This window comes from Epargyreus clarus, unplaced genomic scaffold (assembly GCF_041222505.1).
Source record: "Epargyreus clarus isolate Ecla_fem2 unplaced genomic scaffold, WU_Ecla_fem_2.2 ptg000015l, whole genome shotgun sequence".
Lineage (NCBI taxonomy): Eukaryota > Metazoa > Arthropoda > Insecta > Lepidoptera > Hesperiidae > Epargyreus > Epargyreus clarus.
In genome coordinates, this window is record NW_027332223.1 from 8,779,198 (window position 1) to 8,806,287 (window position 27,090).

General features: G+C 36.2%; 2 protein-coding genes across 2 annotated transcripts; one reads left to right on the plus strand and one right to left on the minus strand.

Moving 5' to 3' along the window:
- Nucleotides 1–4,025: 4,025 nt before the first annotated feature.
- LOC140747907 (enhancer of yellow 2 transcription factor) lies at nt 4,026–5,504 on the plus strand. The gene is made up of 2 exons (XM_073080547.1): nt 4,026–4,193; nt 5,012–5,504. The coding sequence occupies exons 1-2, from the start codon at nt 4,135–4,137 to the stop codon at nt 5,238–5,240; spliced, it is 288 nt and encodes a 95-aa protein (XP_072936648.1). The 5' UTR covers nt 4,026–4,134; the 3' UTR covers nt 5,241–5,504.
- Megf8 (multiple EGF like domains 8) lies at nt 5,493–26,682 on the minus strand. The gene is made up of 23 exons (XM_073080541.1): nt 26,202–26,682; nt 25,937–26,128; nt 25,532–25,758; nt 23,276–23,467; nt 22,976–23,075; nt 22,340–22,785; nt 21,980–22,144; nt 21,594–21,730; nt 21,259–21,492; nt 20,792–20,928; nt 19,948–20,173; nt 19,286–19,824; nt 16,483–19,204; nt 15,964–16,398; nt 15,633–15,797; nt 14,936–15,540; nt 14,227–14,475; nt 13,306–13,601; nt 12,042–12,289; nt 11,292–11,935; nt 10,530–10,675; nt 9,891–10,033; nt 5,493–9,149 (listed from the first exon to the last, which is right to left on the minus strand). Exons 1-22 carry the CDS (start codon nt 26,370–26,372, stop codon nt 9,922–9,924), a joined length of 8,388 nt encoding a protein of 2,795 aa, XP_072936642.1. The 5' UTR covers nt 26,373–26,682; the 3' UTR covers nt 5,493–9,149; nt 9,891–9,921.
- Between the last annotated feature and the right edge of the window lie 408 nt (nt 26,683–27,090).

Below are 27,090 nucleotides of genomic sequence, written 5' to 3' on the forward strand. Positions count from 1 at the left end.
CCTAATCTATGCCTGCCCCAGATAGAAATAAAATACGGTCCTAAAATACCGTCAGTACCGCAAGCGGCTTAAATACATTTGATTACAAACTTGATGCAGTAGCGGATTTAAAAATTTTAAGGTCTAGGCTGTACAGTTTTTGTCGCCCCTGCTTCTACAATTGTCATGTCTTACATTTTTTTTAATCGTTTATTCGTTAATGTCGTTGAAATTCCACATAAAATAATTTTTAGGTATATTTTTGAGCTAATCAAAACTCACGTAAAAATCACGACACTCCTACTCACAATTTTAATATGGGGAATTTGATTACAATGATACTTATACTTCATAAAGGAGATGTTTCAAAATGTATGGGCTCCCGGCCACCTTTTGTACACTATACTAAAAACTAAGATAACATGCAAAGAACAATTCGTAGGGGTTCATTTTCTTCAAATCATGTTCGTTTAATTGTTAAAAAACCATAATTTACACTTAAACTTGCAACACAATAGTTGAAAAACATCATGGCGGTAGTGATTACCGTAATAATGTCATCTGTCATTCTATTTTAACTTACTATATACATTATATACTCTTTAATATATTTTTTCGCGAATGGGCGTAGATATATAAATATTGTATTGTATGTATTGAGAAACAATACCTATATTTGATAAACATTAATTATATTTACTTTCATAAATCTTGACTTAAAACAAACATACCAAAATATGCACTTCTATACCAATTTATTTTAGTTAAAACATTTAAACGTGTAAATAAAACAACTTTAAGTACACATTTACATAATATTGTATTTATTCTTCACTTAGATACATTATTTATTCAATATCTTCCCTTATCAATATTTTCATCCAATCATGTAGCAGGTTCTGTAATATCCTGTGACGATCTCAGCCCAAACATCAAACAATGGTCATAATGTGAACGCAGCTACCTACGAGTACGGTTCGTTGCCCAGCGATGCAGTTGCAATAATAACTGATTATTTTGTCATCCCAAGAATGTCCTTGTCTTGCTATTTTAGTTATCTAAAAAAGAGAAATAACGATTATATCACGATTAATACAACTAACTGATGTATATTTTACCTGATGATATTGAATCCTTGTCAACACAATCCACAGCGATCGCACGAAAATCACAAAAGTCCATAAAACATAAGCTGGGTAAACAAGTAAGGTAGAATCAGTCCAAAATCGTAAGCAGCACAGAGCAAAAACATATTCAGAATTGAAATGGAATCTTCTCATCAGTACATATTTATTCAACGTTTACATTGGATTCCTAGTATATAATATGTATATATCCACTTTTACACATATCAAATTGACAACTTCTTCTTTTTTAATTTGACATGCACTTACATCTATAAAACCAGATACTATTTAAAAGGTGGTTTTGTTATAATTAATTAAATTCAGAAATAATGACGGGATACCCAAAAAGAAGGCATGGTTGTAAAGTACTAAGGTAACAATAACTTTACGACAAAAACAGCGAAATACAGAATTACCGACATCCAAAGAGTATAGTAACCTATGTGTGGGGTACACATAGGTTCCCTGACTGACATCGACAGTTTTGAAAACTTGACATTGACAGTATTCCGCCATATTTAATATTTCAATGAGGAATGCTTATTTTAAATATTTTTAAACCGGAATACTTTAGGTTATCAAAATATATGTGTATTTTTCTTCAATTATACAAATTATTCGTGTTTTTTAGATATAGTGTACATGAGATGGCCGAAAATGAAACATCTCCTTTGTAAATTTCATTTGCTAACTCCACACAACATAGAACAGAGAACGTCTTTAATCACGACGCAGTGTTTTTTGCAAGCGTAAAATTCGTGGTTTTGTTTCGATGTTGTTTTCGTTTTTCGCCTCGATTTGTTCGGGTAACCCGGGTAACTCACACTGTTATTGGATTTGAGAATATGGTGATAACATTGTAAAGTTAAAAAAACACCGCATTCAGAGAAAATTTTTTTTTTTTACTTAAGACTATCTGACTATCCCTCTATCATTGTTCAAGGTTTTTTTTAATCTAATTGATTTATTTCAGGTTAGTGCATGTTCAACACATAATAGTTGATACATAAGATTGAAATCGGTCAAATTGTTCGCTAAATTATTTACTATATTCGAATTTATATCACAAAATTATATACAAACTAGGGTTGTTGCGAATATCAGCATCAGCATCAGCATCCGCTGATTATCAGCTTTCTTTTAAATATCAGCATCAGCATCCGCATCCGCAACAAAAGATGCTGATATTTAATGCTGATATTGAAATTGTAACGTGTTCGTTGAAGGCGGGACCGAGCTTAAATCACGTGGAGTTTTAGCCAATCACAGAAGTTTATAAACACAAGTTGTCATCAAACTATCATTCGATTGTATTGACAACGTAATTTGGTCAGACATCAATAACTTTCGATCATAGTTCAATCAATCAATAACAGAATTATGTATTCAATTCATAATGCCTTCTGTATCACTGCAGAGTGGAGGGTAGCTGAAGTGAATGTTGGTTTGGTTCTGAAGTCGGTGCTAAATATATTTTGTTGGATAACGGTGTAAACAGCGTGTTCAATATGAGCGCCGGCTTCGGAGATATGTGCTGAGCCAAAATTTGTTTCAGTTGATTTTTGCTTTGTAGTGACATGGAAGTCGATTTTATTTTTAAATTAATTTTTTTTCACCTTTTTTAGTGATGACATACTAAAAATCTGACAAACGCACTAGTCGCCCTTACGATTTTTGAAAGTTCCCCTCGATTTCTCTGGTCTGCCATCATCAGACCCTTATTTTCTTTTAATGGAACTACTTTGGAAATATCTCGACGGTCTCTACGTATAAAGCGACATGACAAAAATTGCAATTTTTTTTTATTGCATATACGGCTTTGGATTGTCCATACGCGTATGTATATATAAGATTTTTCTTTAAATATGATGTATTTTATTAGATTTACCATTCGTATAAGAGAACAAGTATAACATTTACAGGAAATAGGTGTCGTAAATGCGGATATTTAAAAATACTAGTACAATATTTCGAAAGCTATAACAACATAATAAAAAAATATTCTTAGAATTGTATAGAGAATTATTTCTAGAGTGGTTTGAACATTAATTACGCTCTCCTGTAAACCTGCGTTTTTGACATGTCGCTTTATACGTAGGGACCGTCGATCTTTTTTTCCAACAAAATAAAAATCATCCAGTTCGGTTCATAAACGACGAAGTTATCCGCGAACAAACATAAAAAAGACATATATACGGTAGAATTGAGAAACCGCCTCAAATACCTCAGTATAAAATATATTTATATTTAGTATTTTTAAATATCAGCATCAGCATCAGCATCAGCTGATATTAATCTGAAAAAATCAGCATCAGCTGATCTAGTAAAAACCTGCATCAGCAACAACCCTGATACAAACCATTCATTTCGCATGCTCCAACCAGTAGTAGGACAAGCTTGTATGGGTTGATAGTAAGAAGAGGAAAATATATAAAATACATTTTCTGCAATTTCGCTCTTTTCACTCATAAAAAGTGTGGGTAGAGGGTATAGAGGCCGATTACTGGTTGGGGGCGGCGAACTAGCTCTTTTATAAAATGTAGAAGTCTGCTACTCTCGGAATATGCAATGACAAGTGAGAAAACAAAGTCATCGACAACATTTATTGCAGACTTTGGGGCGGCAAATTCGGCAAATCTGCCGCCCTAGGCTGAAGCCTACTCAGCCTGCTGGTAAATCCGCCACTGCTTAGATGAGTAAAAGATGTATTAAAAACTAATTTATTAGTTAATATTATATTTACTATATTTTAGTTATATTAAATTTATATATTATTTTTATTAAATATATTTGAAAGGAATTTTCAAATAATTGAGGCAATTTTAGGTGGTTTTGACTTAAGTTTAGGGATGAATATTTTTGAGAGTTGGTAACACTGGCACCGGCACTTGCACACTGCGCAAGTTCGAGAAATCTAAAATATCGATCTGTCAAATTCAATTTTCTCTTGGAGGCTGAGCTAAGACCTGAATTAACAAAAAATAAAGGCATAGACACTAAACTTGAAGGAATTATCTCCATAATAACGATGACGGTAAACAACACTATTGCCCATCAGCGCTTAGTGCTCAGTGGAGATCGAGAGAGGTAAATATTTCATTAAATTAATGACACTGATGCTTTGTTTTGTTTTGATTTTGTACGATCAAACTTGTAAACCCTTTATTCTTGTTCAACATTAATCTATACAAAGTAGAGCCAAATTTTTGATCTAGTTATTATATCTGATCTAAGATATAGCTACCACCATATGGCCACCTAATAAATGTAAACTTCTTTAATTTGGTAATTTCAGTAGTTAGGCAGCAAGTACTGAAAGGAAACAGCTCCAAGTTGCTACTTTTTCTTAGAGATAATAAAATAAAAGATAATTGTTGGAATGCTAGAGTGTGAGGATTTTAATGTAAAAATCAGTTTGAGAATGTAGTTTGCTTGAGAACATGCTTGGCTTGTTTTTTAACAACACAAGACTGAAGGTGTATAGGTTGTTCCAAAACCTATTATGAGATAACTATATTAGAATAGTCAATATCCCCAAATGTATAAACACTTTATTTAACTATGAACCATAAGGAACCATTATAGAATATAAATATTACTCTATCATTTGGAAACATAAACTCTTTTTCGTCTTGTCATTATTTCGCAAATTACATGTCATAGCAGGAGAGAAAACGATACAAAAACATGTAATTCTGTATCCAACAAACAATAATTCTGTTAGGATTAGTATGCATAAATTTCTTACCATAAAAATGGATTTACCATAATTCTGTGGTGTGGGTGTATTAATAGAAGAATTCAATACATTACACATTGAACAGAACACTTTAATTTTATTTAAAATTCGCATCATAAAGTTCACAAACAAAATATTAATAAAACCATTACCTGTAACATTCTAGGTTCAAGGAACTGCTCCGGCGTCGTTTGATTGAATGTGGCTGGAAGGATCAAGTACGTATGCTGTGTCGTGACATGGTTAAGGAGAGTGAAATGGGCAGCATTACGTTTGACGTGCTGGTGACCAGAGTCACTCCAAAGGCCCGTGCTTTAGTACCTGATACAGTGAAGAAGGAGCTCCTTCAGAAGATTAAAACCCACCTCTTAACTCAAAAAGAACTCCTCTACTAAAATTATTTCTTAACTTCCATGATGTAAACCACTAGTGGTTAATATGGTAGATAACATTTATTGGTGCAAGCTTGGATGCTCATGTTAGGTCATGCCAAACTGCTAATATCAAGTCATAAAAATCTAAGGCTGTTCTTGCATCTTTATTTTTTTACCATTACTTTAATAATTAAGCTAATTTTATTTGTCTTTAATTGCTTAGTCATATTTATTCTATGTTCTCATTTATATTAGGGAAGCTTAAATAAATGATTTTACAACCAACAGTGTTTTATTTATAAACATTTACATCAGTATCAACTAAAAATACATATTGCTTACATACACATAATACTGCCACTAAATCCCATTTACTTGACTGTCATGACTCTATTGCTTTAGTGTCATGGAAATATTATTTATATGTATATTAATTCCACTTGCAATTTCGTCTAATTTGTTACAAGTATATCGACACAATATAATATAGTAATGGGACAAGTGTAGAAACCAATTGTAAAAATTTTCGACTTAGCTCATTCATTTCATATCATTTTATATGTTATTATTTAGAATATGAGTTATAGATAAGTAAAATTTGTACAAAAGATAATAACTGCCTTTGTAAAATTGCAAACAATAAAAGTACATACTGACTTAACATGCGTAATTGAAAGAAAATGGATTCATCAGCTTTCCAGATTACAAAGATTTTTATTAAAAAATATTTTAAGAAGAATATTGGTGATGGGTTGCCTAAAAGAAATATGGTTGGCTGTTTCCTTGGCTATACAACAGTTGTGCAGAGAAAAATGTAAACTTTAACACATATATAGATATAGGTTTTATACTGTATAGCATATATATGGCAAGAAAACCAGTGCAAGAATGAGAAATAAAATTGCCTCAACCATATATCTTTAAGACTTATTTTTGATCACCAACATATTTCTTGAAAAATAACTCATCTGGCAAGGAGATCGGCCCATTTCGTATCACAAGCACTATGGATGTATGTTGTAGACAAGATGCGCACTTCTTAATTAATAGAAACAAGCTGCCTGTTTGTTATTTTAATATTCCAAGATTTGAGATATTACAGAAGTTTGAAAATGTATACATGTTTTTTTTATTATTACATACATAATTCAAAACAACGTGAAGTTAATAAAACACATTTTGTGCGTATAAGGAATCATGCATAGATAAACTTGTGCTACTTTCAGATATATTTTTCAAGTGCTAATTTCCAATATTCAACATTGTACATTGCAATGATTATTACTTATATAATTAAAAAAGTATACGAGCATCATAGATAAACATTCACGCAATAATATACAAAAAAAAACTTAAACAAGTAAAGCACAGAATTTCATAATTTTAGCAAACATTTATTTTATTTAAAGTTACACAAAAATATTTTATTGAGCAATTTTAATGATTCGAATAAAAGAGTAATCTAATTTCTAATAAAACACCTTAATTAAAAATACTTTATAAATTGATAAGTAAATAAAAGATTACAAAATCAAAAATGTTGTAAATGTAATATTATAGATACATAAAATGTTGTGCTTCAATAATTCATGCTTGTAATAATTATCCAAAAACAATAATTATTAATACTATATGTTATCGTAATTGCAATTATATTATCAATAATATAAAAACATTTAAAACTTGAATTACAGTTCATGTTTTTGCTAATAAAATAATGGAAAATAAATAAATGCATTACTAAAAATAAACCAAGACATTAAAAATGAATGAGCAATCAATTTTATACTTATAATCATTTTAAAGCTTTGAGGCCCAATCTAAATAGTTCATATTATGCATTTTTTTCTTAGTATACTTTTATATATACAAATGGAATGTGTTGTGGACTCATATACCTTTTGTGTGGTATATATTTTGATCACAAATAATAGTAAAATAGTAATAATATCAGTACTCTCTTATAATTAATATCTATATACGATTGTTAGTTCAAACTTAAAATTAAATGATGCGTATAACATGATTTTACCTATATTGGTTAATTGAACAATCCATTTTTAAAAATACTGTTAATTTACTCGTGAGCAATTTAATAGTGTAACTGCCAAATAACTGCCACTAAACGTTTATCACATATAACTTGACCAAATGTTTAAATGTGTAAAACAATTTAATTAATATGTATAATATAGAAAGTGAATCAGTAAAATGAGCCATGCTTACCGTATAGAATATAATAAATGCTTTAAATGTATAAGACGTAAAAAAATATTTCACGTATAAATATAAAAGTATACAGATTCCCTATGACTGAACAAATGACACAGAAATGCCGGTCGTATGTGGCAGTATAATATATATTATTTAAACTGACATTAATTTCGGAAATGTGATACCGAAATTTTATTTAAAATCTTTAACGTTTTGCCCAACTCTACTGTCTTAGTTACTGTATTAGTTATTTATCATTGATGTGTGTATCTATATAATAACATGGCTATTTACACTGACTATATTTGCATATTAATTTCCAAAATAAAATTGAATGATAAAACTATATAAGCGCTTCAGGACGCTTTCATATTTTTATAAAATAGCAGTATCCCTAAAATTCACTAGGTTAATGTCACCATAATTATCCATGAGCCCAATTCAGATCCATATTATATTTTAACATCGAAATAAAAACCTAAAGACTACGAACATATTATACAATAAAATGATATTGATACAATTTACATTTTCTGGTAAATAACATATATCATGAGATTCATAGGTTTAAAACACAACAGATTCAACTAAACTAAAGCTATTCCCCACCCTCATTATTACTTTATCATATTAACTATGTAAATAAACATTACCACATGAGGACATCATTTAGTTTCTAAACATATATAGCAATAACAAGCCATAACATAATTATGTTTTTAACATCACTTAATAAAATTTCGAAATAAATAACACAACAGCTTCTGCGACTATTGGCTATTCACAACCCGCGCGTATTTTACCACCAATTTTGATTCCTTTGGCTCTGTATCTATCAACGATATGGCATAGTTTCAATAGGATACGATTGCAATCTCTACAATATAATAATATAGATATAGAAAAAGTATATGAGCAAAATTTCATCGAATCCCTTTGATGACCAATGTAAAGAAATCGCAATTATCTGTGATTCAAGTCCCTAATAGCTGCTACATTTTACGATAATATTGTTAACTCTGACTGTGAACTATACCAACGGCACGTCTAGATCGTCTCTCTATCTCTCACGATTCACATATAAAAATTTAGATCTATCAAAAATCGTTTGCTTATGCCATTTAAAAGTAGTGAGCGGCAAATGATAGTGTTGGAATAGTAAATGATTTAAAAATGTACGCACATCGGCTTTACAATATCATATAAATTGTTGATATATGGACTATATTATATTATTATAATATACACACTTCATCTAACATATTGATATAAATAGTTATATACTTACATTACTTATCTTTTAATTGGCGTATCGATTATTTATTATTCTTAAATTTTATGTCTAAGCCAAATAACTATTTAACAACGTAAAAATGAGTTTTACTGAAATTAAAATCTGAATAATATAACTATTTTTCTAGTAGACTATTTTCTTTTTTATAAATTATTAAGATGATATTTTTGTATAATTGTCAAATAGTTAATTGGCAGAGCTTCAGAAGAATTCTTGCTTGGCCAGTGGACTTTTACTTTTTGAAATACCTACTGGCTACAAGGTTACGACGGAATATAATACGGCACAAAAAATAGACCAAATAAAATAGACAATCGCTTATCAAATACATTATTTGGGTACACTGAATTTACAGAGGTGGGAGGGCACTGGGCCGCGGCGTCGGGAGCGGCGCACGGCGTTCATGTGATGAAAGATAACACCTTTGAAAAGCAAAATATACTATTATAGTTTTTAAGATCATAGAATTAAAACTACGAGTATTCAATTAGAATGATTAGAACCCATTTGTTTATACTATGTAGATTAAATCTCTGATTTTTTAATGTCCGAATTAAAAATTAAAGCATGTGGCTTAAAGCATCTACAAATCAGAGTTTTGTTAAAAAATGTTTACAAAAGTATACGAAGTGTTGCATGTGGCCCGTATAGTGTTTCCTTAACCCCTCTCATTTGATGGGGGATCCGTGCCATGTAGTCGGGTAGCAATGGATCTACGACGTATTTTATCCCTTTCAGAATTTTAGAAATTTAAAGGGAGATTAATGTGAATTTTTTTTTTGTACAATATAATATCCCTGATATCTAATTAAATAGTTTCATTATTCATTTTCTACTGGGCACGGGTCTCTTCTCAGAATAAGAAGGATTAGGCCATAGTCTACCGCGTTGGCCAAGTTTGAATTGGTAGACCTTCACATACCTTAAAACGTTTTTTTTTTAAATTTCTCTGGTATGTAGGTTTCTTTACGATGTTTTTTTTTTCACAATTAAAGCAAGTGATGATTAATTTTTAATACGCACATAACTTAAAAAAAAAACAGAGGTTATTATTATTCTTTTGCTTGCCTATGCCTGGGATTTGAAACTCAGGCCCTACGATCAAGAGGTCGAGTTTCTTAACCACTAGGCTATAACGTTCAGTATAATATAAACGTGCGTACCCTGTGCAGGTTAGAGCGTGTCGGCGCGGCGCTAGGGCTGGCGGCGCAGGCGCGCGCGCGGGCGCGGCGGCGGCGCGCGCGCCACCAGCACCAGCGCCGACGCCAGCGCCAGCCGCACCGGCGCGCGCGCACCGCCCGGCAACCTGACCACGAACACTTTATTAGTAGTCGCCAGGTTATATAGTGTGTTCCGGAAGAATGAATAATTAAACAGAAGTTAACAAACACAAAATAATGAAATGTGGATCGTTAATAATATTGTGCGTTTTAATATTCGTGCTATTATATTTTACTACAACAACAACACAGTTCGAAAGCATCACCGGTTACGTTATGTTAATATAAAATAAATTAATAAATGGTAACTAACACATGATGGGTCGTTTAGTTGCCTGAAATAACGGAACTTTATTTTGTTTTATTTATTTACTAGCTGACGCAAACGCCGGCAAACGTTGTGTTGCCATATAAATAAATAAAATGTTAAGGGTAAACAACCGTTATCACTTAGGGGTATAAAAATTGATAGTAGCCGATTCTCATTCAAATTTGGTAAAAATCGGTAAAGCCGTTTCGGAGGAGTACGTTAACTAACATTGTGACACGAGAATTTTATATATAAGATTATGAGCACGTTACCTGACGAGCACGGAGGTGACGGCGGCGCGCGCGTCGGCGGTGGGCTCGATGGCGACGGGGCGCAGGTCGCGGCGCCGCGCGCCCGGCGACGCCGCGCCCAGCACCACGCGCACCACCGCGAACGGACGCTTCGCCATGTGCAACATCTGTACCACGAACCATATCATAATTATCAGTATTAATAACCTATACACTTGATTTTTTTTCTATAATATGGGAGTAGCAGACGAGCATGCAGTCCACCTGATGGTAAATGGGTACTTTCGCCCATTGACATCTGTAATCAACCCCAGATAGGAACTAATCCTATCTAAATATTCCTGAGGTCGGCAACAGGTGCGCCGCTACCCCTAAGGACTAAGCTGTAACACCTCGGAAAAGTATGTCTCCCTTACCGCACCCTTCATACCAAAACACAGCAGCGTTTACCACTGCTGTTATGAGGTAGAAAAAGGTGTGGCGGTGGTTACTTAGTAGCAGGACCTACATCGTTCCCTACAACATCCTCTTGAAAATCAGTAATAGTACAGACAGTAATATTATCGTTATAGTTATATTATGTTTGCGAATGTTAAAAAATCTTTTAAACATAAAAAATGATATAATAATATAATATATTAAATGTATAAATTTCCAGACAAATATAAATTGTACTTTGAAAATCAATAAATCATTTTTTTAATTTTACATTTTCATAAATTGTTACTACTTTTGCTAGTGGATTTTTATATTTACTCGATTTATCATCTTATTTTTACTTACTTCAACGACATGTCTTCTTCGCGCTCTTCTCACGTCGGCCGCCTGCTTCGCTTTCCAAGCAACCACGCACGCGGCCAGGAACAGGAAGAAACAAGAGAAGAACACCGAAAAGAACACGAACAAATCAATGTGCAGTTGGTCTTGCCTGAAGAAGATCACTCCCATGCTTGACGCACCATCGTGCACGTGCCTAGCGCGTATGATTAAGTAGAACTTAGTGTGGGTCAAATCGTGTTTGCTTTGCGGTAGAGTCAGAATGAGCCGTCTGCGGAGATTACGTATGCGGACAAGTGCATTCTTTTTGTCAACAGTTATATATGTAGCCAATTCTGCGGCTACATAGTCTGCTAAGATATAGTGCGCTTTTACATTGTACCACGTAGTTTGGAGAACTTTATCAAATGTCAGCATGTTGCGCATCGACTCTTGCTTGTAATACATCGGGTCTAACCCGACCATATGCGCACCGGTCGTAGAATTCACGGACACAACGTAAGAACTGTCGTTTGGACTGAAATATATGTCCACAGCTCCTTGTGTAACGTCCACTATTAGTCGTATATCCACGTTCATGTATCTCGGATTTATGGCAACGAAGGCAGTTTGTCCAGGGTAAAGTGGGCGTGGCTTGATTTTGCATTCATCTGAAAACAAAACGTATAGGCGTTAAAATATTATTTTCGAAAATCATAATATAAACATGCTAAAATGCACAAAATTTAGTAGAATAATTGCAAACTTTGAGCTTACCAATAGACTTCCCGTCAAAGCACAGCTTGTTCTCAATATTGAGCGTCTTGTAACACTGATGTCCGTTCCTGGGATCGCCCATGTACAGGTCCTTGCACTTGACGCACTGGTATCGCCAGCACTCCTGCGCGGAGTTCTTGCTGGAGCTGGCGGTCTGGCACGATACGTCGCTCTCCGTGTTGTTCCCGCAGTTGCACTTCTCGCCCGTCACCGGGTCACACGTGTCGCCGTGACCGTGACACTCGCAACTGTAGCGATAAATAATTATTTATTATTTTACATTATTGATGTATTGTTACTTTTGAATGTAATATAATAGAAATACTTATTTCTTTGAAAGGACAATGCCCATGAAAGTATGGACCGCCGTCCAGATTTGCATCAAATTGAAACTTGTTGTGGACGATGTATAATTAACCAAATACTACCACCAATAATTATTTTTTAGATCAGCACCCGGGTTCTGAAGTTATTTACCGAAATGTTACATAACCTTAAAATCGAAAATATCCGACGATAGATTGATGGTCGGTTTTAACTGATAGTAGGTACCTATAATGTAGTTCGATTAACATATTCCATTTACTTTTAAAGGTAGTAGGTAAAAAAACCTAAAATAATCCTAAAAACCTTAAAATAATGAATTCCGAGTATAAAATACCGCCATTTTAATTTTTAAGAACAACAATCAACATTTCGTCTTATTTTATCTTAAATGGAACCCCCTTGTTCAAAGAAACTATTCTGATCGACAAACTATATAAAAAAATAAAAAAAATATTTTAATATTACTTTCATTTTGATGCATGAGAAAAATCATTAGTCGAAACACTAATATATCTTATTGAATTCCGAGTATAACATTCCGCCATTTTAATTTTTAAGAACAACAATCAACATTTCGTCTTATTTTATCTTAAATGGAATCCCCTGTTCAAAGAAAGTATTCTGATCGACAAATTATGTAAAGAAATCAAAAAGTAATTTTAATATTACTTTCATTTTGACGCATGAGAAAAATCAGTACCAAAAATGGGCATTCTCCTTTGAATCTAATTTTGTTTAAGATGACAAAATTGGATTTCATTGATTGAGATCTTCCGTGACGAACGAATACAGCTGCTAGGGAATTTCAAATTTTACAATTGGTTTTGTATATGTACTGATGACTGATGTTATATGTAACAGGTTTTTGTATTGGAAAATATTTGTATGTTGATTTGTCAGTTATTGTCTGCATTTATAAAACATAAATGCAACTTACGGTCGACACGGATCTCTAAAATCTTCAGAGCCCCGGAAGTATCCCTCAATACATTTCTCGCAGCGTGGCCCGTCCGTGTAGTTGGCGCACCGCACGCAGCGAGCCTTCGCCGTCGTACCACCCTCCCGATAGTACTCCTCTAGGTCAGAGCTGCCGTCGCGGGAGCTCTGCGAGCCCTCCGCGTCGTTCGTGCACACCGTCGTGTGTCCGTGGCAGTACACGGAGCACGGAATACATTGCCCGTTGTCAGTGGGATCGCCCACGAAGTTTGGCTTACATTTCTCACATTGGCTTCCCTGAAAAGTATGAAATTATATAGGGTAAATTTTTTGTTTTACTTCGTTTTCTAGTTTAAAATAAATAAAAATAGGAATATATAAGATTTAATTTTATTGTTAAACTTAAAATATATAGGTATAGTTTTATTGAATGTATATTGAATACTTATTATTTTTAAAACTTAAAGTAAGTTTTTATTAAATTTGATAATAATTAAGCATAATACATGTTTACTATTGGATAATTGGAGACGATTCCTTAAAACAAATTTATGTACATTCTACAAAATACTTATAAAATTGGTTGTCTGTAAAGTCGGTTTACTGACGACAGTTGAACGTGACAACGTCATAAGAAAATACTGATGGAATGGTTGCATTTTTCACAAGAAAATTTTAATTTTATTTGTTTGATAGATATTTTGTATGGATATAGAGAAGGAGGTAAATACGCGGAGACCGATTGTGCCTCTTTGTTGCTCATACCGTGCTCTCGCTTGCACTTCAAGCCTTAAATGGAACGCCTCAGAGCGAGGTAACGCCGCATGAGTCATATTTTTTGGTGCGTGCAACCGGCTCCATCGAATTATAGGACATTGTCACGTCAAAAACCATTTCCGTTTTTTTTACGAAGCACACTCACCATAGTGTTGTTGTGGCACTCGATACACTTGTCGAGCTTGTCGGGCCCCTCGCAGTGCGAGTGTCCGTTGCACTGGCACTGGATGGTGCAGTTGGCGCCGACGTAGCCGAAGTCGCAGCGGCACACGTCGGGCTGCACGCACACGCCGCGCACGCAGCCCTGCGCGCACACCGCCGCGCACGCGCCCGCTAAGCGACGATGCCCCGCGCCGCACGCGCACTCGTAGCCCGCTGGTAGGTCGCGGCACACCTGCAACACACGATATGTTCACACAACGCATACAAAAGTCATTTCATCGTCAACCCCGCTGATAGGTCGCGGTACACCTGTACAACACTATATGTTCACACATCCCACGTACAATACTTTAAAATAAAGTAATTTATTGTAGTAGTATGTTCATTAGAACAACGAGATCAGTGTTTTGACAAGATCCCAACCTTGTCAGAATAGTTATATTTATTTATTCATAATGTATCAAATGTTTTCCTACCGAAGATAAAAATATGGCAATTTGTAGGAGACAGGATCTGTCAAATTTTAACTGTCAAGGACTGTTTGAAATCAAAAACACTTAATCGTTAGTAAATATTGGTATCAAAATTTTACAATTGTGTCCGAATCTATGTTCCTTATAATCATTACGTTAAACTGAGTAATTTTAATTGTATCGCTAAGTAAAAACAATATGTAAAAAAAGTATTCTTGCCTCAGATTCCGCCTTGCACTGGTGGTGGTTGTTTTCACATTCGTTTTCAGGCGGGCAGCGCGTGTAGTGCCACGAGAAGGTATCGTTGGTGTTGTTCGTTTGGTGCACGTTGTTGTACACGGCCGCACACGTTGTGCGCGTCGAGTAATCGAGCGGGGAATCGATGGAGCCTTCAGTACACACGCCTTCACCGTTCTCGCCCTCCACTGCGCACCATCCACAGTGCGAGTGATGCAGACATTCCGAACATTGCTCGAAAGTTCCACACGGGGCCGGACACTTATTTTTATCTGCTTTCGTTAGAACCAATCCACAAACTCCTCCCGCGCAGTATATTGGTTGGTATGCAGGCGATATGCAGGTCCCGAGATAGCTCGCCCAGTGGCATTCGGACGCCCCACCTTCCGCACCATCAGAACTGAGACACGACTGGCAATCGTCGTACATGTGACATCGACTGGGGCATTCGTCCTTAGATCCACCGAAGTATGAATGCCCCAACTTAAGTGCGTAGGCGCGTAGACTTGTACGACCCGGCTCTTCAACTATTGCACAACTCCAATTATAAAACTCGGATGGATCTTCTGCTATTCTAGCCATTTGCCCTGAGAAAACAAAAAGTGTACATTATTAACTTAAATTATCCAAATTACTTGATATAAAAATTCGTAGAGAAAAAAATCTAAATTAAATTTACCTTCTCGATTAACGAGTCTTGTCCAAGAACATTGATTAGAAACACACTTTTCGCAATCAGACGCAACGCATCTCAGTTCTGGGCACTGGCCGACGTCACTGATGTAAGTTGTTCCAGCGTTGCACTTCATACTTGTGCAAGACTCGTCCGTAGGCACACATTCACCTGAAAAATATAATGTTTATTATAAGTTTTAATGCTTATCCCTATTATATAAGGAATTCCAGCCATAGTTTTCATTCTATTCGTAATTTCGAATTTCTATACCCACCGATTAAAGCTGTGCATTGTTAGTACAGGATTTTTTTTTAAATAATCAGTACATACTAACCCACTGCGGCAGCGCACGATTCGCACCACCGACAAGCTGGTTTCTCCTCCGGGTACAAGGGCCAAGCCGCCAAACACGACGTGCATGTCGTGAAATTCTCGCAGGAACGTCTCGAAACTAACTCAGCGTCACAAGCTGCTCCCGCATTCGTCGATATTCTATCGCTACCTTCACACCCAGGTTTGTCTACTGAGTAACATTTCGTAAAATTGCCGGTGTTACAAAAACTACAGCCCATGTGACTGCGACACTCAATTTTGCTAGAGCTCCATAAGGAACATAGATCTTCTGGTAGAGTTATGCGTGTCACTTGGCAGTTCGCAGTGCCCGTCCAGCCGCCCACTACGTAAACATTCCAGTCGTTTTCTGTTTCTACGTCGATCGCCATCGCGTGTGCAATAGTTCGCGGCGGCGGATGGTCTATTAGGCTTGTACCTTAAAATAAAAATAAGGTTATAGGGGTACATGAATTGTGAATGTAAGTAAATTACAAAATAATGCGTAAAGTTCGAAACAAACCTTTTGATAATTTCACCCATTGGTTACAGCTGTAAATGTAAGCGATTAGCGAATTTGATCTGTTATCTGGAACCGTTTTGCCGCCAAATATAATCATGTAGTCGTAGGTCGTAACTGCCGAGTGTAAATATGTTGCTTGTGGTAAGTTGTCGTAACCACTCATACCCGGGAACACGGGCAATTCGCTCCACGTCTTTGTAGGGTAGTGAAATGAGAAGAGCTTGTTTGATACCTGAGTTCCATTGTACATGTATATGATTCCTCCAAATACGTACAAACTCTGTGAAGGTGGATGGTATACGGTGCTGTGACCGATAAGCCCGAACGGTCGAGCACCTTCGCAATTTAATTTGATCCATTTATCGTTATCTAAATCGAACTCCCAAACATCTTCCATAAAACCTTCCTCTAACGAAAATCCGCCAATAAGCACCAAACTTTCGTAATCTTGATATTTCTGTAAGGTTAAAGTGTGACCCGCGAGGGGCGGAGGTTGTTCTTCCTTGTTTTTGATATTATTCCACCTGTGTTCCTTAAGGCTGAACTGCCAGAAATCACCTAAGGTTTTATTTTGCTCACTTTTCTCTTGCAAACTTAAGCCTCCAAAGATATATATATTCTGTTTCGAGTGATAGATTTCGGCAGCATGAAAGTAACGACCTTCAGGCATCTTTGGATCTGATGTAGCTTCCACAGTGACCTGCATCCAAGTGTTATTTTTCGTATCGTAAAATCGTATATCGTTCAAAGGGCCGTGCGAAAGGGAGTATCCTCCAAACATCCATAGGCCACGTCTATCAGCAACTAAGCTATGTCCGAATCTCGGTAATGTTTTCCGTAAGTGATCCAAGCCCTCAGAAAGAAAATCTGAATTGAATAGTTCGGTGAAGACTAACTGAGTCTTATCTAGTTTAATAGAGCAGTCATCACCACCATAGCCATCATTACACAGACATCGTCCATAGCTCGTGTCACATACCCCTCCTTTAAGGTACATACTGCAGTTGTTTCTACAAATTTCCACATTACAATCTGGTCCTCCAAAACCTTCGCGGCAAACGCAGTGTCTCTTGTTACATACTCTCGGCCACGGACAGTAACCGTCGCAAGCTACAATCTTGTAAACACCTTCAAAACCTTGATCTGGTTGATTCTGTTTGTAATGAACTGTTAAGTTTCCGCTCCGAGCTTCTACCACCCCTGAAGATGCTCCATTACAAAATACGCCCAAAAGTTGGCTCTGCTGATTATTACTGACATCAGGCACACCGCCTAAGCCGTCATACACATAGACCGCATTTTGATCACATGGCACATTGAACGTCGAAGAATTAACGGTGAACTGTACGGTTGAATCTTTAACATCCTCAGCAGAAATTATCCACAGACATTCCTTGGAAGGGCCAACAGATTTTATGTCAGGATCGGTCTTAAATGAGCCAATGCCCTGTGTCTGGGATGCATTCAACATTCCTCTTGGCTCGCATTGATAGTAACACCGCCCTCCATGCCTTGGATCTCCATAAAATTTCGGTTTACAGTGTTCACAATTTTGTCCTTCTGTGTTGTCTTTACAGATACATTCACCAGTCGTAACATCGCAAATACCTCGCGTTTCGTCGCCGTGGTCGTTGCAGTCGCATCGTCGACATCCCTGTCCAGTAGTCGCGTTACCGTGGCTGCCAGGCTTACATGATTCGCAAAATTCTCCCTCCGTCCAGTCTTGACACTCATCGCATCGACCCACTCCAGTTTTACACGTGGAATGATTGTGACACATGCAATTTATAGAACAGTCGGCACCAGTCCAGCCCAAGTCGCAATGACATTTATATTGCGGAGAACCGAGGCAATACCCGTGGACACAGTTATTGTAACAGGTTCTCATGCAACTCTTCTTTCCGTCCCCGATGTAACCTTGCCTACACTTGCAGGTGTAAGATCCATGCGTGTTATTACAAACCGCGTGCTCGTGACAATCGTGCAGGCCGAGGCCACACTCATCGACGTCCGGACACTGCGCGTACGCCCAGCCGGCGTCCGCCGCCGTCACATTCAGTAGGGACGCGCAGTCGGCATGGGAGCGGGTGAAGTCGCCCTCCGTGCACACACCGTTGATGGGATTCTCGTGCGAGTGACACCAGCCGCAGCCCATGCTCCGCAGGCACGTCGAGCACTGGACGTTGGCCTGGCAGGACTTGCACTGGTTGACCTTCCCGTTGGGCTCGTCGGTGGGGATCGAGGCGCGGTCGAGCCACTCGCGGCAGAGGCCGAACTGGTACTCGCTGGTGTAGACGCTGAAGCTGAAGCACTGGCGCGTGGCCTCGCACCAGACGCAGCGGCCGCGCTCGTCGAGGCAGTGCTCGCAGGCGAGGCGCGTGCGGCAGGGCGCGGGGCACTCGCTGGCGTCCACGACGGCGCTGCCCGCGCGCCCGCGCCGCGCGCACCGCGCCTCCTCGCCCCACCACTCGCAGTAGTTGCCGGCCACGCAGCGCTCGCAGCTGATGTAGTTGGAGCAGTTGGGGCAGGCGGCGGGCTGCAGCGTGAGGTAGCGCCACTCGCCGTCCGCCGCGCACGCCGCGCGCTCGTCCACGTGGCGCGGCTCGCAGCGGTTGCTCAGCTCGCACCAGCCGCACGCCGCGTCCGCCAGACACAGGAGGCAGTTGTCGTAGTTCGAACATTGCCCGTCCGAGTATGGCTCCAAGAATTCAAACGTGAATACCTAAAAGAATTATGAAAAACTAAGTAGGTATTTGACTATATTAATAAGCGTGTATCAAAATATATTAAAATATCAAGTTACCTTCGCACTTTCTTGTGACTTATTATGAAGCAACTCCATCTTAGCGTGGTGATGAGATGGATACGGACCGAGATGCAAGGAATCGTTAGCGTGCATGTTGACGGAAAGCCGCCCCGGAAATAAGTTTGGCCAGTTGACTGCCGCACAAGCAGAAGGATCCGCGGAGATGTTTGCAGTCGGTTCGTCATTGTCCCCTAAAGTCAGCGTTAAATTCGAGTAGCCCGCACAGATGTGTATGGTTTCCCCGGTTCCATTCCAATACTGTGGTATATGTAACCAGCCCCTAAGTCTCGCCTCACTCGTACCACTGAAGATATGATTGCTAGTCCCTCCGGTCCCCCAATCTACAGTAGTCGCATTTACAACAGACACACCATCCGGGTGATTCCAATCTGCCGGTTGTTGATATCGCAAGAATGTGAGGCCTGGTCGTTTGTCCAGAACTTTACATTGTTCAGGATCCGTTACTTCCGTGCCTGTTGTGCCCCACCATCCTGGATTTTCGGAAGGCGTATCTTCTCCACAGACGCCATAACTATCTAAAAAACAACTACATATTAGATAGAGCTATTATTGTGACCTTATTCTAGCAGATAAAGAATTATGAATATAAACAATTACTACTTTGTGAAGACACTTTACACAACATATGTTATATTTACCGTCTTTATGATGACAGCGAGCATTTTGGACACACCAACTGCACTGGTACAAGCCCAGCTTCGTACTGACTGAGGACAAAGGCGTCCTTGTGGTATTCTTCTTGTCTAGGGGTGGTCCGTGTATAAGACACGAGTGGCAGTCACCCAGGGCGGGACAGATGCCCCCACATCGGATCGACTGCAAGTTGGTCGTGCAATTCGATCCAACCGTTCTTCCGTAGCAAATCTGAAAATAATATTAGTATAACAACGTTTGTTATTTAACACGATACCATAAAAACGAAACAATAGCGCAACGCTGTTTATATAACTGGCAATGCACATTATTCACATAAAAATGTAATCAACATTTTCATGAAACAGGTGAATATTAAACAGATAAAGAGGTAAAAATATATTTTTGAAACACATTAATTTTATAAAATATTCTTAATTTATACAAAAGTTTTAATGTGTAGGAAATGACGGTTGTTGGTATAAAGTTTTGAAGTCAGAAATTCATAAGCACCAATTTTTCAAAATGTACATTAAATCATCTCAGTGAATTTATTTTTCTTAAGCTAATTAGTATAACTACATAAAATTTACCCAGGTACATAAATACCAGCCTACAGTTTTATTATAAAAGCAAACCGAGTTTAAAGTTCTTTATTTTTAACGCAAACTTCCTTTTAAATCTGTTCAGTAATTTTGTAAACTTACCTGTAAGGACTTAAACACTTAAGCAAACTTAAAACGGTTTTATAAAATTAAATATGCAATAAATAAGGAAAATATAAATAAAAACAGCCAAACACTTTAAATTCGCATGCTTGTAAAATAAAAAGATGAAAAATGAACTTACGTCATCGGCAGAACACCAACCGCACTCGGGATCCGCAAGGCATTCCGGTTGAGATCTATGCTTGGGGCAGGCGGATTCGGGATCTTTGTTCGTGATGCCAGCATGCCAGCTTGGAACTACGTAAGCTAGGAGATCGCCTGCAAATTGTTGATAAGATTTTACTGAAGATTAAATAATGTGCCAGTGTCATTATCCCTCCTGAATAAGCTCAGCTCTTTTTGTCCTACAACATAAGGCATAGCGTACCGGAGACGGTGGTACGGCACTTTTGGGGTGGCAAAATCGCACCAACTATAGCGTTACCGTAATTACATAATTTTAATTTGCCTTTTACTTCAACAATCTATTGCTCCAGGGCAAATTGAACTTGCGCTATGGGGGGCATTATTTAGGGAACAGAAATATTTGGATTGGTATGGAATTAAAAGAAATAAAATTTACAAATTCTCTAATCAATTATTACATACCATTAACATTTCCATGATATCCTCCGACAATAAGCAAAGTAGAAGGGGGTTTCAAAGCAGCGGCATGAGCGAATACGCCTTGTTTTTTCGGGTAGTATTTCCGCGTCTTTCCCAATATGTCCAGCGGTATCCATGAATGGCAACCAAGATGGTACAAATACATTTGACTGTCGTAGCAGATCTCCTCCCTGTTATGCCGATGAGAATAACCACCGAATACGACTAAATAGTTGCCTAAAATTGCAATATTCAGAAATTAATTATATCGTCATTTTTCTGTGTAAAACGATATTATATAATATCGTTAGATATAGTAAATATAGTAAAAATGTTACCTATAATTGTAGATGTGTGGAATGCTCTTTCTCGTGGGACGTATGTGTCACGTAAATGAGCTCTTGGATAATGTATTTCACTCCAATGTTTATAGTCTAGATCGAATTCAAACATTCTGTCGGAGAGCTTAGAAAACCTTAAAATTAAAACATTGCATTAGCAAAATTGTACATAATTGTTATGTCATCATATTTCCTAATCCTAATTGGATGAACCGATTTTGATTTAATTTCCTTTTTGATAGCTACTTGATGGAGGATGGTCATAACTATGATAAAATAAATTCTTTTTAGCTGGTTAAAGATGTTTTTGTGGTAAAGGTTGAGGGTTTTTTTTATTTGAAGTTATTTTTTTCTTATAAGCCCTAAATAAAAAATAAACATACCTGGCAACACTAGCGACGACGCCTCCATAAACCAATATAGAATTCGAGTGCTGGTGATATACCGCCGTGTGCGCGACCACCCGCACGTCCAGCTCCTTGCCACCTCGAACCTGCACCTTTTCCCATGACTCCGTATTTATATCACCCAGTTGGATTTTATACAAACTAAAAAAATATTTAGAATAACACTAGAAAAATATTCTATGCTATGTATTTTGACTATAATCAATACAGTATTTAATTAATCCTTAGCTAGCTTTAAATATATGCTACATAATACATATATTATGTCCAAATTAATATACAATGAAGAATAGTAAGTAATATTTGTTGCCTCAAACTTAAAAGTGTTATACTTACTTGGATGAAAATTCCCCATCGACCGTGCTCCCGCCAAACAAGTATAGTTCATCCTTTACAGCGGTCAATGTGTGTCGCGTTAAACCGGGCGGAGTGAAAGTTGAATTTACAGCTCTCAAGGTCCAAATGTTCGCAACGGCGTCAAAGTACCATAATTCGGATGATAAGCTGCCATCTGATAACTTGCCGCCATATAAAATAAACCCACTGCCGTACGCGCAAGCTGAGTGACCGTACCTCGGCTCCGGTTTAGAAAAATTACTCTTTGTAGATGAACTTACAAATTCAGGTCGGTCGGTAAATTGTAAATAGCTTTCAGAATATGATGTAGATGGGTGAGAATACATAAGAGGTAATGTTGTTTTGTCTTGATGTGAAAAAGACGTTAAAAGTAAATTAAATAGTGAGCTCCTATTTCCAATTTGCACGCTGCCATCAATGTTGCCCTGCAAAAACAAAAGTACGAAAAACGTAAACAATACTTTTTATTGTCATGCTTCACAAACTGCATGCAACTGGATGTAGCACACTACAATACAATTTTGCTCTTATAAAAAGTGTTGAAGGTCTTCTAGTTTGATAGTTTTTCTGGCAAATGTACAACATTCAGTACACAAACAATAATTTGTTCCTCACCTTGGAAAATAAAGTTAGTAATGATTTATCAATCTCCTCATTTGTAGGATACCTACGTAAAACCTTTCCATTCTCATCATACCATTGACTAGTAGAAAATCTGTAAAAATAATAAACCATAACAATGCCTTTTAAATAATGGATACTTGTTAGTTTTATCATCTTACATTTAAAATAACACTCAATGTTCTACAGAAGAAAATTGTAATGTTTTGCCGGCCTCCATTTTTGTAACATAAATAGTTTGTGTAAAATAAATTATAATAATAGATGAGATAAAAATATCATAAATAAACTTACCTATAAATCTCCATTAACCCTAAAACTTTATTCAGATCATATCCTCCAAACACATATAGAGAGTCAGTATGGTTCACATAGACTGCTGAGTGTGCAGCTCTCTTTGTCATGCCACTTTCTGTATGAGAGAGCCAATGCCAACTATTCCCTTCTTTGTCATTTTGCTTCAGTGAACATGATTCCCCAGAAAAGCTGAAACAAAATATTCATGTTTAGGTATTTATTCATAGTTAAATCATTTTATAAGTACCATTGACCTACCAAGTAAGGTCAATGATAGTACATGTACATAAATGTGTAATTGGCTGTTTACAATGCATGAAATTGTGTGGTCATCATCACTAATTTAAATCTGATCTGGCTATGATGTTCTTGTATAAAGACAACTCTATTTGTGGAAAATACAATTTTAAAAAGTACTTCATAAGAATCAATGAAATTATAAGGTTAATATTTAGTATAACGAAAAAAAAGTAAACCACAAACTTCAAACAAAACATAGAATAGGAAAAAGGCATAGCTAGTATAATTGTATAATGCACAAGATTGCAATTTTAAAATACCTGTTATTTCCTTTATAGCAGTTATGCAACTATAGTAAATGACACAATGGTGCTAAACAACCATAATAGTTATTTTTTTTAACTTGTGTATAATTGGCTAAGAAAAACTGTATGCCTCATATTTGTCAGGAGAGTCATAACATGTAAAGTAAACATACTAATTTACACCCACTGAAAAAGGGATTTTGTATGTTTTATATCCTCAATGTCAGCTGGAGAGAAAATATTTTTAATAATAAGTACACCTTTTGTGTAAAATATCTTTTCGTTTAGCAAAACAGAAATAAATAAAAACTACACTATTAAATATCATGACAGACTGTTCACTATTACAAAGACCAAAAAAAGCCATGAAAATCATCTCTAAGTAGAGTCAGTCATTTTTGAGAATACAAACTTACATACATACATAGCTCTTTTTTTAAAGTTGGTTAAAAACATCTATTAATCAAATAAGGTACAGAAGATACAATGAAATTTCAGTTAAAAATGTATAATACATATACATCCATCTAGATGGTAGTCACACCAAAAATATCAAAATTTGGCTATGTATACCAAATCAATTATAAAAAATAAATTACCAATATACAAAAATGTACATAAACATGTATAAGTTGTATAATTAAGCAAAGTGAAGTAATAACATATTTTTTTTATGAAAAATAAAGCAACACAATGCATTTTATCTACAATTACATATACAATAATAATTATTGTCCACAGTTAATTAGACATTTAGCAAGCTAGCATAACAAGTAAATGGGTTTATTGCAGTCGTAATATTTGTATGCACATATTTCTTGTTTGCATGATTTGACGTTGTGCATAATAAACAATTAAAATACTTTGTTGCACAATTTCTTAGGCACAAATAGCAGAAACTGCTATTTTATGAAACTGTATGTCTTATGTTCTTGTCACAAGCCAAATAATCATCTATGTATATGTGTGGCTACTACAGGTTATGTGACTGTGTTTTGTACACTTATGATCAATGATCATTCATATTACATAACATAAATTCTTAAATAAAGCATGTTTCCTATTGTCATATTGATATAGGTATATAGATTTTTGAAATTAAAATTCATTTCCAATCCAGTCTAATCCTTACCCAAAGATCATATTTCTGTGGTTTATTTATTTACTTCTTATATGTCAATGAAAGATTTGTCCGAGTTTACACTGACAGACAAATAATTGAATATGTAAATAAGTATTTATTTTAGTTCTATGTTGTCACAAAGTCCACAACTGTGATCCAGTCAGTTGTTTAATAAATATCTTAATTTTGTCACATCTTAAGATGTTATGTTGCCTTTGCAAATTGTAGAAAAAGATTTACCTCACTTAATTATACATTTGTAGTAATTTAATGGTACTGTAACGAGGCAGGACAATCTTTAATTAACCTTGTAGTACCATTGGCAATGTTCAACAGCCTAGAAAATAGTTTCCTGTTTTATACAACTGCATAAGTATCAAGAATGATTTCTAAGAAAAATTCAACAGAAACTGGAAAATCAATAGTTATTTATCAAGGTTCCATTAAGTATGTTTCATTGTTTTGAATAATATATACCCTAATAAATACAGACAAAAATAAATCAAAACCGTGTATAGTATTTGTTACATATTAAAATGTCTCGATTCCACGATAATATTTGTCGAAAATCAAAAAATTACGTACCCTTTTTTACATAAACATCTATCCCCTTTGCACTGTCCATTTCCCGAGCAACCATTAGGGCAAAGTTCCACACTGCAGTCTGGTCCACCCCACCGGCCCACACAGAAACACTTGTTCGAGATACACAGACCCCTCCCGGTGCAGTTGTTGGGACAGTTGTATATGGCATAGGTGGCTCGGAATCCATCGAGAACATAGTTTGTATCACTGTACAATAGTATTAACATCTGCAACAATTTCAGTTACATAATTGATAGACAAGTTTTGATATATAATGTCAGACTTTAAGTAATATGACTTTCCTTTTGTTTTATTCAACAATTTAAAGTAAATGTATGTTAAAAAAACTTGTTATAAAATTACACATGGTGTTATATGTAACTCTATAAAAGATGTTATACTCACATATCCACTAGAAGCAGTAACATTCTGGGGGTCAGTTTTCCCACTAAAACTTCCCAGCAAAGGGGCATCAAAGGAATCACCATCATATACAAATACATAATCATAGGAACATTCAGTGCCCATACGAATAAAGCTCAGCGTAATATACTGGCTCTTGTTGGCCGCTTTTATTAACCATTCGCAATGTGAATCCTGAAAATAGCAGCAGTTTAATTAACACTTCCTGATCTGCAGTTAAACGTAGTTTATTCTGACGTGGACTAACTTGTGTGTAGTTAGAATTACTGGGTCCATCGGTGATAATTCCGCTTTGCTCGGTAAAGACCCTGCGCGTCTTGTCACAGGGCGCCGTGGATGCAGCGCACAGAACGACCAGGCAAGTCCAGCTGACAACTACTAAACTGACACCTTTCTCCCGAATACGTGGATAAAACATGCCTCTTCCAAGTGGTTGCAACACATAAGTCAAATATCAGAGCCATATAATCGCGAAATTACGACTAATATCACTAAAATGTAAAATAAACAACACTCATTTAGATGACATCTACTTCAAGGCTAACAACTAAATGAGATGTCTAGTGCCTACAATGACTTCATAAATTTATCATTGGTTTTGTGAGCAAATATAAAGCTCTTTCGTTAAATGCATTTATTACTTATTATGTTAGTTCCAATTATTTTATTGACACTTTCTAACGAGTTTTGTTCTTACTAACAATCAGATTCATCACAGTATTTTGACGTTTGACTATTATGACCATTATTTTTAAAACTTTATCTGTGGTATACAACAAGGATATTATCATACAATGCCACGCGTTTTAAATAACGAAAAAGGTTGTTAAATATTAATTATTTTAATAAAGTGCTTTACATTAATTGTTATTAATATTCTTAATTTACTTTTACTTTTATCTTTCCAGGTATTTGTTTTGTATAAGAAAAATATCCGTTTTATTTTTACGTACTATTATGTGTAATACAATATTTACGTAAATTATATTTGACTGTTTTATAAAAAATATTAACTCTTAGCATTTATAGCCGAGTAAATGTTTGTTCAACATTTACAAAAAAAATAGAGGTCTGAAAAAGCCCGCGAAAAATTAAATAGCGCAACACGGGACTGTGGCAAAAAATAGATTATTTAC

Excerpts from the sequence above, each read along its gene's own strand:
- Megf8 (XM_073080541.1), bottom strand. The coding sequence starts at position 26,372 with ATGTTTTATCCACGTATTCGGGAGAAAGGTGTCAGTTTAGTAGTTGTC. Across the intron at positions 23,468-25,531 it reads AGATGTTTATGTAAAAAAGG|CTTTTCTGGGGAATCATGTT; the intron begins GTACGTAATTTT and ends ATTTTGTTTCAG. Across the intron at positions 21,493-21,593 it reads CCACACATCTACAATTATAG|GCAACTATTTAGTCGTATTC; the intron begins GTAACATTTTTA and ends TTGCAATTTTAG.
- LOC140747907 (XM_073080547.1), top strand. The coding sequence starts at position 4,135 with ATGACGGTAAACAACACTATTGCCCATCAGCGCTTAGTGCTCAGTGGA. Across the intron at positions 4,194-5,011 it reads CTCAGTGGAGATCGAGAGAG|GTTCAAGGAACTGCTCCGGC; the intron begins GTAAATATTTCA and ends GTAACATTCTAG.